At 45.2% G+C, this 16,958-nt stretch overlaps 1 protein-coding gene across 1 annotated transcript in view; it reads left to right on the top strand.

Moving 5' to 3' along the window:
• The first annotated feature begins 8,983 nt into the window (after positions 1 to 8,983).
• Positions 8,984 to 16,958, top strand: part of DTHD1 (death domain containing 1) — a 60,713-nt gene continuing 52,738 nt past the window's right edge. The window contains exons 1-2 of the mRNA XM_040419936.1: positions 8,984 to 9,039; positions 9,573 to 9,903. Of these exons, the coding sequence (XP_040275870.1) occupies positions 8,984 to 9,039; positions 9,573 to 9,903 (387 nt within the window). The remainder of the gene's footprint in view (positions 9,040 to 9,572; positions 9,904 to 16,958) is intronic.

Below are 16,958 nucleotides of genomic sequence, written 5' to 3'. Positions count from 1 at the left end.
TCTCCCCCCATGTGTGGCAGTATAATGCTCCCTAGTAGATGCCCCATACTGCTCCTCTCCCCACATCTGTGCATTATAATGCCACCTAGTAGATGCCCCCATAGCGCTCCTCTTCCCCCTTCCCCATTCTGGGCAACAGCATAGTGTTAAAAAAAAAAATTAACTCACATACCTACCTCCATGACAATCTCAGTGAAGTGGTGAAGGCCTTTTCCGGCCTGTGTCCCTCACTGTATGGCTCAGACGGCGCAATGACATAATCGCGCCGCCTGCAACAGCCTCTGATAGACTGCAGGCACTAGGTCTGCAGCCTATCAGAGTAATGGGTGAGGGTACTTTCACAGGCTGTTCACCCTGTCGGATCCGTCCTGCCGCTATTTCGTCATGCCGCTGGACTGCCGGTCCGTCCCCATTGACTATAATGGGGACGGGGGCGGAGCTCCGGCGCAGCACAGCGAGAGGCCGTCGGACTAAAAAGTCGGACATGTCGTAGTTTTAGTCCGGCGGCCTTTCGCCGTGCACTGCCGTGCTGCACAGGAGCTCCGCCCCATTATAGTCAACGGGGGACGGAGCGGCGGTCCGGCGAAATAGCGGCAGGACGGATCCGACAGGGTGACCAGCCTGTCGGATCCGCCCTGCCGCTAGTGGGAAAGTACCCTAAGGGAAACACCTCTCCCCTGCCCCACTGCAGCATCCATATTTATCGCTGTCCTGAGGACGGTGATATAGTGTCACGGCTGCGGATGGGGAAAACCCTCAGCCGTGCGGTATCAGCAGATGGATGGTCAGTGCAAGGCCAGGACAGGAATCAGGGAGCAGGTCACCTCCTATCAATCCCTAATTCTGACCCTGTCTCCTAGCCGTATGAGCCGACCCTGATGGTGGGAGGGCTCATACACCGGAACCTAATAATCCCTGCTAGCCCTCAGGATTGCCCTGGAACAAGGAGCAGGGTAAGACGACCTGTTCCTGCTAGATGTGGAGGAACAGGAGTCTCACTGGCCAAACAACAAGAAAGGGGAACAGAAACAGACATATGGCAATGGCAGGTAAGTGCAACTAGTACCACACCTACCTGCCACAGACACAGAGCCTGGAACCCAAGTATAAATGCTGCTGTCCACAACAACACAAGAGACAGAGCACACACCCCACAGTAACCCAGGAAACCATACGCTGCAATAAATAAGCATAAAACAAACACATCTTCATAACATCGTGAATCACAATTTAACAAGATTTATGACCACAAGGGTGTCTCTCAGTGGCAGATGGTATAAACCAGGAGGGTGCCTCCAGCTTACAAACAAGGCTGGAGTACCTCTCAGACATCAGGTCTCCACTGAGGCTTTATAGCCCAAGTAGCCACACCCACACAGACACACCCAGTGTTCACACACACAGAAGGAAATTAACCCTTCTCACACCAGGGAAGGGAAGACAGCCACTTAAAGGAGAAAGTGCACACATAACTAAAACCCTGTGAACACCAGACAAACACAAGGCACACCTAGAAGACAGGTTGCCAGGTGCAACCGCATGCAAATGACAGTGAGCAGCCTAGCAACCAGCTCCAGCTGCTCGACTGCCACATAACTACATGTTGCCAGCGGCAACCACAAGTGAGGCAACATACTAGCGGCCCTCACCTGTGGTTGAACAACCAAACCAGACCGCAGGCAACAGCATGCGGATACAGGAGTCACGACCATGACCATGGCCGTGACATATAGATGAATATAGAGATGAACGCTTCTACAATGGAAGCTCTCATCTCTCCCTGCCCTGCCACGGAACCTCTCATGGGCCCCCCTACCGCACTGGGCCCCTGTGCAGCCGAACCGACTGCACAGGCGGTATGTCCGCCCCTGATGTACCCCCTCCTCCTCAAGGTGGTGATAGGCAACACCTACTGTTACAAAAAGAGGCGAGATGAATTATCCGAACAAAAGCCTTAGGTCCATTAGGCTTAAATGATAAGAATGACCTTAGCGTTTTCCTCTAAAAATAATGAACATCCAGGGTAGCGCTTGTTTGATTACTGTTGCTTGTCTTAAATGCGAGATACACATATGTTAATACACATGCTGCTTTGCAATAAATCAGTATATTATTTGATTAACATGATAATGGTGCAGAGCAGCACATAAAATGAGCACCTGTGGGACGTGACTATGTCAGTGGCCAGAAGAAGCGCAACTGCGCGAAATGGCCATCACCTTTGACTGCAGGAAAGTTTTCCGCCCCTGCCACACGTGTATATGTCTGTTTAGATGAATAAAGGATTTTTATACGACAAATGGTGAGTGCCACCTTACTTATATACTCTATATTTGAGAATTACTGAGCATGGATGGATTGTTTGCACGTATCACAGGATTGCCTGTGTATTTGAAAGTCTGAAGTTTAGGCAGTGCCGCCTCATTCTATTCTTTTTGATTGAAAAATGATTGCCCGTTTAAATGTGAAAAGGAGGAGAGAAGTTACTAAACAGCTTTTCTCCACTGTAATTCATAGAGGAAAATGAACTGTCAAGTTAATCGAAGAGCGACAAAGTAAACTCCCAATACTGCCTTAAAAAGATTATAATAGACATGAGGTCTAGATGCCATACACTCCCAAGTTTTAAAGGAATTGACTAATGTAACAGACATTTTTTAATATTTAAGGATTCCATGTTGACAGGTTCTGTTTCACAACTCTAGCGCATAGCAATGTTTGGACAGATAAGCATCGACTGATGATAAACACGTTGATTGGAGTTTGTTGGCCTTGACTTATTACACAGGCTAATGAAAAGTGAATGGGGAGGAATGAGGCAAATCAGCCAACAAATGTGCGTTTGCTCATTTATTAGCTTATCACCAGCATGATTATATGGGCCTGTTATCAGGAACAAGCATTTCTATGAATGATGGTTCCCAATAAGTAGCTTCAAAATCATCCAGTCTAATAGGCCCTCCAGAGATGCTGTAATAATCCCAATTAAAATAAGTGTATAGCCGCATGCACACGACTATATTTTTGGTCCGCATCCGATCCACATTTTTTGTGGATTGGATGCGGACCAATTCTTTTCAATGGGGCTGAAAAAGATGCAGACACCCCACTGTGTGCTAACCTCCTACTGTAGGTATGTATGTTTTTCAATCGCACAAAAAAAGAACATGTCCTATTTTCGTCTTTTTTCCAAGACAAGAATCAACATTTGCAGATCACAAAACGGATATGGTCGTGTGCATGAGGATTATAACAGTATTAGCAGGGATTCTGCCAAACTAATCTAATACGTTTCTGTGAGAAAGAAAGTTCCAGACTGGACCAAGGTGATTCATTGTATGTCATATATCTTGATTTCGTATAAAAGGTTGGTACATAAAAAAAGATTACTTGAAATGGAGGAAAATGTGTGTTAAGGCCCTCATACACATTAGAGTATCATTGGCCAGACCCGCTGTTTTCTGAAGGGTTGGCCAACAATCTAGTATGCATGGAGATCTCCGGACTCTGCCCGAACAAGTGATGTTGGCAAGAAGGAATGAGCCCATAGACTTTCAGCACCTCCTCAGTAATTTTGTCCTCTTATTAAATTGAAAACACATAAATGCTTAGCCAAGATGAGTGTTCATTTCTATGGGAGAGTCAGGAGAGATAGCTTTCATCTAAGTGAGCATTTGGTTAACAGATAAGGTGTAAGGACACCTTTAATGGATAAGTAACTGGCTGCTACAAATGTATCTGGGGAGATTGGAGACTTGGGCAGAAAAGTGGCAAATGGGTGTCAGGAACCTACCTAGCCGCGTTCCAATGTGTGGTTGCTCCAGGAGTGTTGCCATGCCAACCAGACAAGCCATGGCTGGTTGGCCTATCAGTAAGTCTGGCCACTGGGCCAATCATGTCACTGGCTTGGCATCCAATCCCAGAGCTGGTTGGAGGATTAAAGTCAGGCACTTACTGCTTCTAAGTGACTGTGAATATAATTTATAGCTCCAGTTTGTTTGTGTGCTCATTACATAGCTGCATATATGTTGGACCTTCCAGTGTATTGACCTCGCCTTGTTTCAGGATTTATCCCTTGTCTATTGATTAGGCTTCTACTGATTGTACTGGATTTGAATCCTTAGCTTGTTTTTTCATTAACCGGCTGTTTACTGTGGCTTCTACTGATTCTCCAGACTTAGACTCTGGTGTCACACTCTAGTGTGGGAGGGAAACCCCACACCGAACATAGAAGGGAAAGGGGAGAGGAAATAAGGCCTGAAAACTAGGAAAGGAAGATGGACACCTAATCAAAGCTCTGACTGACTACCATTATGAACAGACCCCAGAGGTAGGTGAGTTCATACACAGGAATACCTAAAGTCCTATTTAACCCTAAAGGACCCTGGTACTAATGACAGGAATGAGACATCCTGTTCCTCCAAAAGGAAGGATGAACAGGAGTCTCCCTAAGGCCTAATACAAAACAACAAAGAAATGCAGCACACAGAAAAGCCAAAATACAAAGGGAAAGGTAACACTTAACTTCCAAGAAGCTATAGCAGCACCAGGAACTCAGCCGAGATCCAAACACCATCTATCCACAGGTCCAACTGAAGCTATAAACTGCACAGCATTGTGGAAGAAACAACTATAAATAGGGAAAGTAAAATTACCAAAATAACAACACCTGGAGGTTAAGGGTGTGGCCAGTACCAGAAACAACACAGACGCCTATTGATCCTAAAGGTAAACATGTAAAATCAAACCACGTGTTGCCAGTCTCAAAGATCTCCTGCCACTCACTGTCGTGGGGACGTCCTTATGTCTCGGTATGTCCATGGCATCTGGCTTGTTTTGCTGCTACTCCTTGGCAACTGATAGGTTTGCTACCTGTGAGCCCATACCTGTTTTCAGCCATCTTACTTTGCAGACATTACAGTAGGTGTTTCTGACATTGTGTTTTTAGCACGACAGCGTCGCGCTGATACTCGGCGACATGCTGCCGAGATCTCGCACTCACTGGGATAGTGACAGCACATCCCAGCAAGCGCGTCATAGAAGCGACGGGAGATCCGACTTGGATTCCCGCCAATTCTACACGTGTGCGGCGTTTGTTATGAATCCTGAGGGGGAAGTCCCCGCCGGATTTTAAATAAAAATCCGGCCTGGGTCCCGCCCTCAGGAGCATACCGGGCCCTTAGGTCTGTTATGGGTTGTAAGGAGAGCCCCCCCCCTACGCCGAAAAAAACGGCGTAGGGGGTCCCCCTACAATCCATACCAGACCCGTATCCAAAGCACGCTACCCCGGCCAGCCAGGAAGGGAGTGGGGACGAGCGAGCGCCCCCCCCCCCCTCCTGAGCCGTACCAGGCTGCATGCCCTCAACATGGGGGGTTGGGTGCTCTGGGGCAGGGGGCGCACTGCGGCCCCCCCACCTCAGAGCACCCTGTCCCCATGTTGATGAGGACAGGGCCCCTTCCCGACAACCCTGGCCGTTGGTTGTCGGGGTATGCGGGCGGGAGGCTTATCGGAATCTGGGAGCCCCCTTTAATAAGGGGGCCCCCAGATACCGGCCCCCCACCCTAAGTGAATGAGTATGGGGTACATCGTACCCCTACCCATTCACCTGCAAGAAAAGTGGTAAAAACACAAATAAACCACACAGTGTATTAAAATATTTTATTTTTCTGCTCCGGAGGCCGCCCCCTGTCTTCTTTATTAGCTCTTTTACCAGGGGGGGGCTCTTCTTCTTCCGATATCCCGACGGGTCTTCTCCGCTATCCGGGGGGTCTTCTCAACTCTCCGGGGTTCTCCTTCTGTCTTCTCCGCTATCCGGGGGGTCTTCTCAACTCTCCGGGGTTCTCCTTCTGTCTTCTCCGCTATCCGGGGGGGTCTTCTCAACTCTCCGGGGTTCTCCTTCTGTCTTCTCCTTCTGTCTTGTTGTCTCCTTCTGTCTTCTCCTTCTGTCTTGTTGTCTCCTTCTGTCTTCTGTCTCCGGGGTTCTCCTTCTGTTTTCGCCTCTCTCTGTTGTTGACTCGGCGCACCCCGGTTCTTCGTCTCGCGAGACTCGGCGCACCCCGATTCTTCGTCTCGCGAGACGTCTCGCGAGACGAAGAACCGGGGTGCGCCGAGTCAACAACAGAGAGAGGCGAAAACAGAAGGAGAACCCCGGAGACAGAAGACAGAAGGAGACAACAAGACAGAAGGAGAAGACAGAAGGAGAACCCCGGAGAGTTGAGAAGACCCCCCGGATAGCGGAGAAGACCTGTCGGGATATCGGAAGAAGAAGAGCCCCCCCCTGGTAAAAGAGCTAATAAAGAAGACAGGGGGCGGCCTCCGGAGCAGAAAAATAAAATATTTTAATACACTGTGTGGTTTATTTGTGTTTTTACCACTTTTCTTGCAGGTGAATGGGTAGGGGTACGATGTACCCCATACTCATTCACTTAGGGTGGGGGGCCGGTATCTGGGGGCCCCCTTATTAAAGGGGGCTCCCAGATTCCGATAAGCCTCCCGCCCGCATACCCCGACAACCAACGGCCAGGGTTGTCGGGAAGGGGCCCTGTCCTCATCAACATGGGGACAGGGTGCTCTGAGGTGGGGGGGCCGCAGTGCGCCCCCTGCCCCAGAGCACCCAACCCCCCATGTTGAGGGCATGCAGCCTGGTACGGCTCAGGAGGGGGGGGGGGGGCGCTCGCTCGTCCCCACTCCCTTCCTGGCTGGCCGGGTAGCGTGCTTTGGATACGGGTCTGGTATGGATTGTAGGGGGACCCCCTACGCCGTTTTTTTCGGCGTAGGGGGGGCTCTCCTTACAACCCATAACAGACCTAAGGGCCCGGTATGCTCCTGAGGGCGGGACCCAGGCCGGATTTTTATTTAAAATCCGGCGGGGACTTCCCCCTCAGGATTCATAACAAACGCCGCACACGTGTAGAATTGGCGGGAATCCAAGTCGGATCTCCCGTCGCTTCTATGACGGCTCTGTCTCCATCGCGGCAAGCCAGCTCGGCGCTGGCTCCCGCGATGGGGCTCGTATGTGCTCAATCTCGCCGAGAAATACAGCGAGATTGACACAAAATCGGGTTCACCTACTGTAGCTTGGTCCCTAGCAGCAAAGTCCATCCTGCCTTGCAGTGGGCTCTGGTAAACATCTACTAAATGGAGTGGCGAAGGTAGATAGGTAGCAGATTAAGAGTTTGTTGGCGACGATCCTGGACGGTGACCCCATATATCTTTCTCACCTCTGTATTCTTGATAGAAAAGTTATGCATATGGGAAGAGAAAATACACGAGTTACCAAAGGGGAAACACTGGGTAAAACTGACATGGAAAAGGACTTAGGAATTTTTGTTTAGTGATCCATGTCAGGCAGCTGCTGTAAGGCAATTAAGATCATGGGGTGCATCAAAAGAAGCATAAATGCAAATGACCAGAATATATAGTCACTAGTCAGTCCACACATAGCAATTTTTAATACTAATATGCAAAGATATAGTAGATATAGTAGATCTCGAATGGTTTCTAAGACAATCAAAGTTATCCATGGTACACTGAAAGATTATGAAAATTAGTGTTATTAGGAAGGGCTGAGAGGTAACTGCAGAGACCCTAGTGGGAGCCAGTGTAGAGGATGGGAGTGGTAGTGGCCCTGATATAGTGTTGTAGTGTCACAGTGTTCCCTGGGGTCCATTGCAGTGAAAGTAGTAAGAATGAGGCCAGAGTTGAATGTAACAAATTGGGAATTGGAAATAAATACAATAGCAGCAGACTTTAGTGCAGTACTTCTCTGGCAGCAGCTAAGGAGGTATGGTGGCAGGTTGGATGGCTGCTGTCCCATACTTAGATGTTGCTGTCCCAGTGGTATTCTGGTGACAGGTGTCTTTAGCGTGGTCTCTCACCTCACAGCAGTGTCTGTAAAAGTCATGTCGCAGTTCACTCTGCTGTCTGGAAACTCAAGGATTCACTTGAGTCCTTCCTTCATTATTTGAGAGTGGGTGCTCTACAATCTACATCCCAACTCTATGGCAGGAGAGGGATAATTTGGATCCTGAGCTTCCTTACAGGGGAAAAGATACAGTTCACAGGAGTTGGAGCTCTATGAGCTATTTCCTCGCTCCACCACTATCTGGACAGGAGCTCTCTCGTTCCCTCTCTGTCTAACACTGACTATAGATTCCTGAGCTACACTAGACTTCCCCCTCCTGGCAGGAAGTCAAACCAGTCCACTCTACCAGAAGGGGTGGAAGAGAGTGGTTAAGCCGTGTTACAGCCAGCCACTTTCAATCAATACCTCCCCCTGCTGGATAAAATCACATACTACATGTGACATATAACATTACATAGAATTGCATATAAAACATATAAGAATGCAGCAACCAAAGAACACAATAGTAAGACCCCCAGCTCTGAGGTATTACATAGCCTGATACCTATCTACAGGAGCATATGCAGAAATCACTGGACCCCATAGCAAGAATCTAAATTGGGCCACCATGCTCCATTCATAGCCCCCTCCGACTACCCATTCCTGGCCAGTATATATAGCAGTGTATTGATATGTGAGGTATGAGGTATATGTAAATTATCCAATGTAAATGACCACTAGGCAGATCTCAGATCAAACCCCCAATGTGAATGACCCCCCCAAGCAGACCTCAGATCAGAGCCTCAATGTGAGTGACCCCCCCAAGTAGACCTCAGATCAGAGACCGATGTGAATGACCCCCAAGGAGACCTCAGATCAGAGCTTTAATGTGAATGACCCCCCCCCCCCAAAGTAGACCTCAGATCAGAGCCCGATGTGAATGACCCCCAAGCAGACCTCAGATCAGAGCCCAATGTGAATAGCCCCCAAGCAGACCTCAGAGCAGACAACAACAATTTACAACCTACCTCTCCTGCTGTGGACACCGCCGCCATTCCTCACATCCACACTCTTCTAGTTCAGCCTGCCCCACGCTGTGCTGTGACCTGACGAGCGCAGCCTGTGTTCATAGCGTGACGATGTCCTTACACTGTGCGCAGTCACAGCACAGTGAGTGGCCGATGATCAGCAAACGGTGAGTACAGAGCCTGGGGAGCACAACATTCACCACGTCCCAAAAGAGTAATTTATGTTGCTAGACCATTTATTTATGCAGCCAGGGAGCAGCCTGTGTAGCATGCAGACTTTTGTAAGAACTGCATCCCCAACAGTGCCTCACCAACAATAGGAGGACATCCCACTAATGAGGACCACCTCATGGTTTGGATTTTCACGAGTTATCGGGGCAGATACTATGAGGGTCATTTATTAAGACGCCATCTCCTTCATCATTTTCTATGCCTGGTTTAGGGGAAGAAAAGGCACAGAAAATGAATGAGATGGGCATGCCGGCCTGTCCCCTTCCCTGCCCACGCCACTGCCACAATTTTAAACCTGGCATGAGCGGGGAAAGGTTGGTTAGTCGCACCACCATCTAAGCCTGAAATACACCTAATAAACGCATATTTCAGTAGAATAAATGACCCCCTATGTCCCTAATTCTTTCTTGGTATTACTGCTCAATGAAAGCTTTGCACTGTAAATATGATTTATTTATTTTTGTTACAGATTTACTCTGCAAGATGAGGAGTTTGGTGAAGAAAGACTTGTCTGCTTCATTAAAGCACCACCTTCAATCCATAAGAACGTCCAGTGCAGATTTATGGATGACATTAGCTCTTTAGTGGTATCGGATTCAGAAGAACTTGTCAGCAATGTTGTGAATATAGCTAGTCTTGATGATCACCTTAAAATCCCTTTCCCAATTAGTATTTCAATTCCATTCAATAGTCATTACAGAGGAAGTTATAAGGATGTGATGGTAAAAGTCACTGATGAAAATGTACAGTCAAGTTATTTAACGCCTATCTCTTTAGAAGGACATCATGGCAAATACAAGGTAAATGACTAATTTCATAACTTCTATCATTCTAACTAGAGATGAGTAAATCAATTTGATTTTGACCCAAATTTTCCAAAAATTCAGGTTGAAACCAAATAAAGGTTGATTCAAATAAATTTCTCAAAGTGACATCAGCCAATTTTTAGATCAAATGATAGAAAAGATGAAGAAGGAGGATCACATGGTACTAGAAGGTGTCTGAGTATACAAACCAGCAAACATTTTTGAATATTTAAAACAAAATGTAAAAAATCGAACAATGTAGTATGTTTTCTAAAGAGGCTGTTTGTTACCACCGTCAATCGTGTGTTTAGCCAAAGCCATATATGTCACTGTCACTTTGACATTATAAATGATGTGTTTGAGTTGAAGTGCTTGAAATGAGTTGCATATAGTCCTCAAAATGTCATCCCCAACTTGTCAGGGAAAATGGGAGACAACAGATTTGGTCAAATGGAATCCAAATCGAATTCCAGTAAATTCGCTAAACCCTAATTTTTATTTTTTTTATACGTTTTTATTTTATTTTTTTAACTTTGTAATTTGTACAAACATACAAGTGGTGCAATAAAGTCTCTGTAAAGAGTGTGCCAGAGTATTATCAGCTATTTAGAGTTGTCCATACAGTTCACATTAAACAGTTATAAAACCACCATACAAACAAGTTACAACATACAACGATAACCCCTGCCTATCATGTCATTGTTAGATGGGGTTACAAAAGATTTAAATATACTTTTGAGGGAGGTCACTGAGATGAGCCATAGAAAACATCCCATTTAGCCCAAATCTGTGGGCATCTGACTGAGATACCCCGTCTTTCAGCTACAATTTGCTCCAAGAGTTAAGTTGAATAGAGTTTATGATTTCGAAATTGGAGGGAAGGGTGGAGCTTTTCTAGCCACTTGGGACCTAGTCACTGTAATCAGAGGTGTAGCTAAAGGCTCATGGGCCCTGGTGCAAGAGTTCAGCTTGGGCTCCCCTTCCCTCAGTGCTTTGTGACCAGGGGCAGGGAAGCACATAGCCTTCGTGCTGCCTGACGCAAAAATTGAAACGGCGCCCCCTCCCCCCCAGTGCACATTCTTGACCTAACCCCTTCCCTCTAGCCAGAGGTGTAACTTGACCTGCATGCACTTTCTATAATACCAGTGTCTTCTTATGTTGAACAAATGTCTTTGGGTCCCCTCAGCCTCCTGGGCCCGGTAGCGACGGCTACCTCTGCAAACCCTACAGCTACGTCCCTGACAGTAAGAATATAAGAAATCAAACAACCATTGTTACCTTACAACTGGTCTAATCCTAGAGACAGGAGATCTAGTGCAGTCGCCCAGTTGATTTATGTCTAATTCTAAATATTCTGCCGAATTAGGCTAGGGCTACACATTGACAATGGTCGCGCAACAGTTGTCACGGGCAGGATCGCTGAGAAGCAGTGATCCTGTAGAAGTGAATTGGATCACCGAGGCAGTCACGGGAATTCCAGCAGTGTTGGATTTCTTGTGATTGCCGTGGTGATCCCATGCATTACTATGCACACTGCTACTCAGCAATCCTAGCCCTAGCCTTAGGCACAAAAAGACATAATGTGGCCACATTTTAGCTTTCAAATTCTGTCTGAAACATCTGGAACCCAACGGTTTCTCTAAACCAAAGTGTGAACCTCATGGGGATCTTTGTTATCTAACATCAGAAAAGGTGTTGCACCTGTAACTTAGGTTATAAATTATAAAATTATTTAAAGAAACACTAAACACTAGAAGATGAGCGGATTTCCCCAAATTCATTTTTGGTCTAATTCTGTAGAAATGGCCGTCAGATTTGATTCGGTCTGAATAAATTTGGTCTAAATTGAAAGTGTCTAATTGTCCTGAAAAGTCATGTATACTTTGAGGTCTCCTAGGACTTTATCCAACACCTTTCAAGGTATTTAACGCCAAGACAGTATTAGTATTGTTAACCCCTTCCCGACCTATGACGTACTACTACGTCATGAGAACCACTGCGTTCCCGCAATTTGATGTAATAGTACCTGCGTGATCACTGCAGGGGCCCGGCAGTCCGTGGTAGCCGGGCCCCTGCTGTATCCGCCGGCATCACTGTAAAATCTGATGCCGGCGGATTAACCCCTTCTATGCGCTAACCGCGACATAGAAAGGGTTTGTGTCGGGTGAGTGATCGCATCGAGTCCCACACTGCTGTGGCAGGGACTCGATGCATCACAAGGCAGCCCGATGCCATGTAGAGGCTGCCCAATGCCTTGCACGGCATTGGGAACTGCCTTCTACGGGTGCCGAGGAGATCCAGCCTCAGGCTCAGTCTCCTAGGCAACCTGTTTGTGTACTACTCACTGTAGTACACAAACAGGCAATGCATTACAATACAGATGTATTGTAATGCATTGCAGAGGGGATCAGACCCCCAAAAGTGAACATCATAAATAAAGTAAAGAAAAAAAAGTTAAAAAAAAGTGTTTTTAATAAAATTAATAAAGTAATAAAAACTAGCCGGTGTGACTAGTGTCTGCTTCCTGCGTCTCTGTGGCCGTTCCTGCTTCCATGGACCTGGAGGTCCGCGTTGCTGCCTCAGCCCCCCCGACTCAGCTGTGCCTCCCCTCTAGCGGTGTCTGGCTTCTCCCGCTCCTCTTTTGTGCCTCACCTCACCTGGATTGTGGACTTGTGGACTTCTTCCTGGAGCTCTGCCTCGTCCCCCCTCATTTGCCTTTGCTTCTCCATCTGTTTTCTGGCTGGCGGGGCAAAGCGTGGCCGGCTGACTGGGCTGGGGGGCTCCCGCCGCAGCTGGGATCCTGGATTTTTGGTTCCTGGTGTGCCTCCTGATTTCCCGGTGCCTGCTGGTGACGGTGTCCCTCTCCTCTTGACGGGTCCACTCCGTGTCCGGTGTCCTATTTCCTGTGGCCTGGGTTGTTTGCGGTGGCCATTGGAGTTTGGTCGGCCGTTTCTCCGGTCCTGCACCCTCGGCTCTTCTCTGGCGGCCTCCTCCTCCTCCTGCTCCGTCGCTCCTCCAGTGTCTCTGGGATCAAGGGGTCTCCCTTTGGACGTACAGGTGCGGCCTCCGGTGGGCATTTGGAGGTTGAAGAGTGGAAAAAGCTGGTGAGATTGTTCATTCTTTTTTTCTGGCTCTCCCATGTCCTTCCTCCTTTACTAACTACTAACAAACTAATTAAAAATAATCAAAGTATATTAAATTATATCTAACCTACACTCTACATGGGTTACTACTGAGGGAGAACAAGGAAATAAATACAAATATAAAACATAATTCAAATATAAAAGGAACAAAAAAAGGGGGGGAGGAAAGCAAAGCAAAGGAAAATAAAAATTGGAAAAAGGGGGAAAAAAAGAGGAATAAGAAAGAAAGAAAGAAAGAAAGAAAGGAAAAAAAAGGAGGATATACTTAAAGGAGAAGGGAGAAAAAAAAAAAGGAGAATAAAAGGAAGGAAGGCTCCAAAAGCTAGTAGGCGCTCGGCAGACCTCTCTGGCCAGAAAGTGGTCACTAAATCCTTTGAAGGGACAAAAATAGATAAATTCCTAAGGTCTCCAAGGGTTAATACGAGGGGGGGACAAAAGGACACTGGCTCCAAAAAAAATGATAATTTTGAGGTGATGGAAATAGAATCACAAAAAGTTCTTGGACACTCTCAAGGGGAGGAGGGAACAAAAATTTGAGATAGAGTTAACAGTGTGGGGAGCTCCATGGCTATTATACATAATGAATCCCAAAAAACAAACACTGAGATGTCCACATTGAAGATAGATCTCAATCTTCTTAAAAGAAAGGTGGTGGACCTTGAAGATAGATCACGAAGATACAACGTGAGAATCCTGGGGGTTCCAGAGGGCGCCGAAGATAAGAACCCTACCCAATTTATACAGATGTTGATCCTTGAGAATTTTGGGAGGGATCCCTTTTCTCCTTTGTTTATGATAGAAAGAGCTCATCGGGTCCCAGGTGGCAAACCAATCCCTGGGGGACAACCTTGGACATTCCTTGTTAAGTTGTTGGTTTCAAGGGACAGAGATATGTTATTAAGAAGGGCGAGGGAATGCTCACCTGTTTTATATAATGGAAACAGATTGGCCTTCTTTCCTGATTTTTTAAAAGATATTCAAGAAAAGAGATGCCTGTTTATGATGGTTAAAAAGAGGTTAAGAGAAAGGGATATTAAATATTCACTTATTTTCCAAGCAAAACTTCGGATTATTTTTAAGGACACAACCTTATTTTTTGATACCCCGGACAAAGCCGCGGATTGGCTTGAACGAAATGATATGTGACCTAACTGTTGTAGGATCTGCTGGGAATAACAATTGGTAGAGGGTGTTTATTCTCTCAATGTTTCTCTGTTAGCTAGCGGGGAGGTGCCGAGCAGGGGGGAGTGTGGGAGGGATGGTCATAGGAGAGAGATCTGCTGCAACATGTGGTGGATTACCTGTATGGGGGGGGTTGGGTCTGGGCTGTGATGCGTCATTCCTTTTTTTTTTTTTTTTTTATACACCTAACTGTTCTTTATAATGTCTATCAGAATTCTTGCCTGGAACGTACGGGTTCTGGGGGATAGAAGAAAGAGACGAGCAGTTTTTGATCTGACGCGGATCCATCTCCAAGCAATAGTATGTTTGTTGGAAATGCACCTCACTGGGGAGACCTCCAGGGTGGTCGGCAGGGGATGGGCTATGCACACGTATCATTCCACTTTCTCTAGTTATTCTAGGGGTGTTACTGTTTTTATACATAGAATGATTGATTTAGTGTGCGAGGCATCCGCGGTCGACCAGCAAGGAAGATTTGTCTTCCTATACTGCAGGCTGATGGGGAAGACATGTATTTTGGCCTTTGTCTATATTCCATTCTCTTTCTCAGTCCTCAACTCTTTGTTATCATTTATAGATAAATGGCCAGAGTGTCCAACACTGATTATTGGAGATTTCAACTGTGTTATTAATCCTGTGTTGGATAGAGTTTCTACGGGCGTCAAGGGAGATACTCCTGTTCAGGGGTCCACCTTGGCACGGTTTTGTTCTGAGGCCGGGTTTGAAGATGTTTGGGGACGTTTGGGTCATGGGAAAAGGTCTTTTTCATGCATTAGTAAATCAGGCAAATCCATGTCCAGAATAGACCTTGCCCTGATGAATAGAAAATATGTGAGACTTGTAAAACGAATGAAGTATGAGACAAGGTAATTCTCGGACCATTTACCGCTACTCCTTGAACTTTGAACCCATGAGAAACACATAGAGAGACCCCCATTCAGATTAAACCCTTATTGGTTATCAGTAATAAAGAGACATGAAATAATACAAAATGAAATTAACAGATTTTGGGACACTAATTATGGCTCAGCAAAAATCCAGGTGGTATGGGACACCTTTAAGGCCTATATGAGGGGAATAATGGTCAGTAATATTGCGAACCTGAGAAAGGAGTATGGGAAAAAACAGAAAAACTTAGAAGAACTAGTGTCCTCAGCTACAGAATCCTGTTATATAAATAACACGGAGGGGAACAGGGAAAATATGCAGAAGACTACACAAGCATACTCTAACTTTTTGTTAGACAAGGCCCAACAAAGTTTATTTTTTAAGGGGCAAAAACATTTTACAGAGTCAGGGCGACCTGGGAAACTTCTATCTAGAGTGATCTCGAGTCAAGAATCCAAAAAAATAGATAGATAATGTCCGACTGGCAAATGGTAGGATGGTTAGTGGACAAAGTTCTGTAGAGAAAGCTTTTTTGGATTATTCTTCAGATCTTTATAAAGTTGAATCTAAGATTACAGATGAAATTATGGATTCTTATCTCAATGGAAAATTGGAACATCTATATAAACCATTGGAATATGGGGTTTAAACCTCCCCTATTTCAAAGGTTATTTTATTGCTGCCCAGTAATTGATGTGTTACGAATGGAAAAATAGTGCACTTTTAAGGAGCCTAGTAGGGAGTTATTCATATAATAACATATTTACTCTTTTGGAATCTGGACTATTGATTAGCCAAGAGCGGGGTTATAAAGAGATTATAAAATTACTTTCTAAAATGTGGGCTACTACTAGAATATGGTTGAGGGTAAAGGGTTCACTTACATTCACTCCTCTTTGGCATAATGTTCATCTACAGATGTTAGATGGTATAGCAGCGGACTAATTTTGGCAAAAGAATAGGATTTTTTATATTTCACAAGTAGTTAAGGATAGAGAGATTAAGTCGTTCACGGAGTTATCACATAATGTAGAAAACCTCTCTTGGTTTAGGTATTTTCAGTTGCGGACAGCATTATTTAGTCTGGATGATAAATCAATGTTGGATATAGATAGTTCATGCCGACACTCCTAAGAATTAAACGACACTCCTAAGAATTAAAATTTCAAATATATATAAACTATTACTTAAGGCATGGTTTTGTGATACACAGTCACCAGGACAAAGAGCCTGGGAGTTGGATTGTCCAAATATACTTATTTTATAATAAAAAACAGAAAAAACAAATAAAACCCACACATATTAGGTATCGCCGAGTCCGTAATAACCGGCTCTATAAATATATAACATGATTCACCCTGCCCGTTAAACACTATAAAAAAATAAAATTAAAATAAAACGGTGTAAAAAAAAGCAATTTTTGTCACCTTACATCAAAAAAAGTGCAACACCAAGCGATCAAAAAGGCGTATGTCCCACAAAATAGTATCAATAAAAGTGTCACCTCATCCCGCAAAAAATGAGCCCCTACCTAAGACAATTGCCCAAAAAATAAAAAAAATAAAGCTCTCAGAATATGGAGACACTAAAACATTGTTTTTTTTGTTTGAATATGGGGAATGTAAAGTAATTTAAATTTTTGGAGGCATTACAATCTATTATAAAAGTAGAGAAATTGGAATTTAGAAATTTGCTAATTTTTCAAAATTTTTGGTAAATTTGGTATTTTTTTTTGAATAAAAATGATTTTTTTTTTACCCATTTTTACCACTGACATGAAGTGCGATATGTGACGAGAAAACAATCTCAGAATGGCATGTATAAGTAAAAGTGTTT

This window comes from Bufo bufo, chromosome 2, assembly GCF_905171765.1.
Source record: "Bufo bufo chromosome 2, aBufBuf1.1, whole genome shotgun sequence".
In the NCBI taxonomy this organism is placed as follows: Eukaryota; Metazoa; Chordata; class Amphibia; order Anura; family Bufonidae; genus Bufo; species Bufo bufo.
Note: the sequence above shows the minus strand (reverse complement) of the source record. Positions and strands in the feature narration are given on the sequence as shown.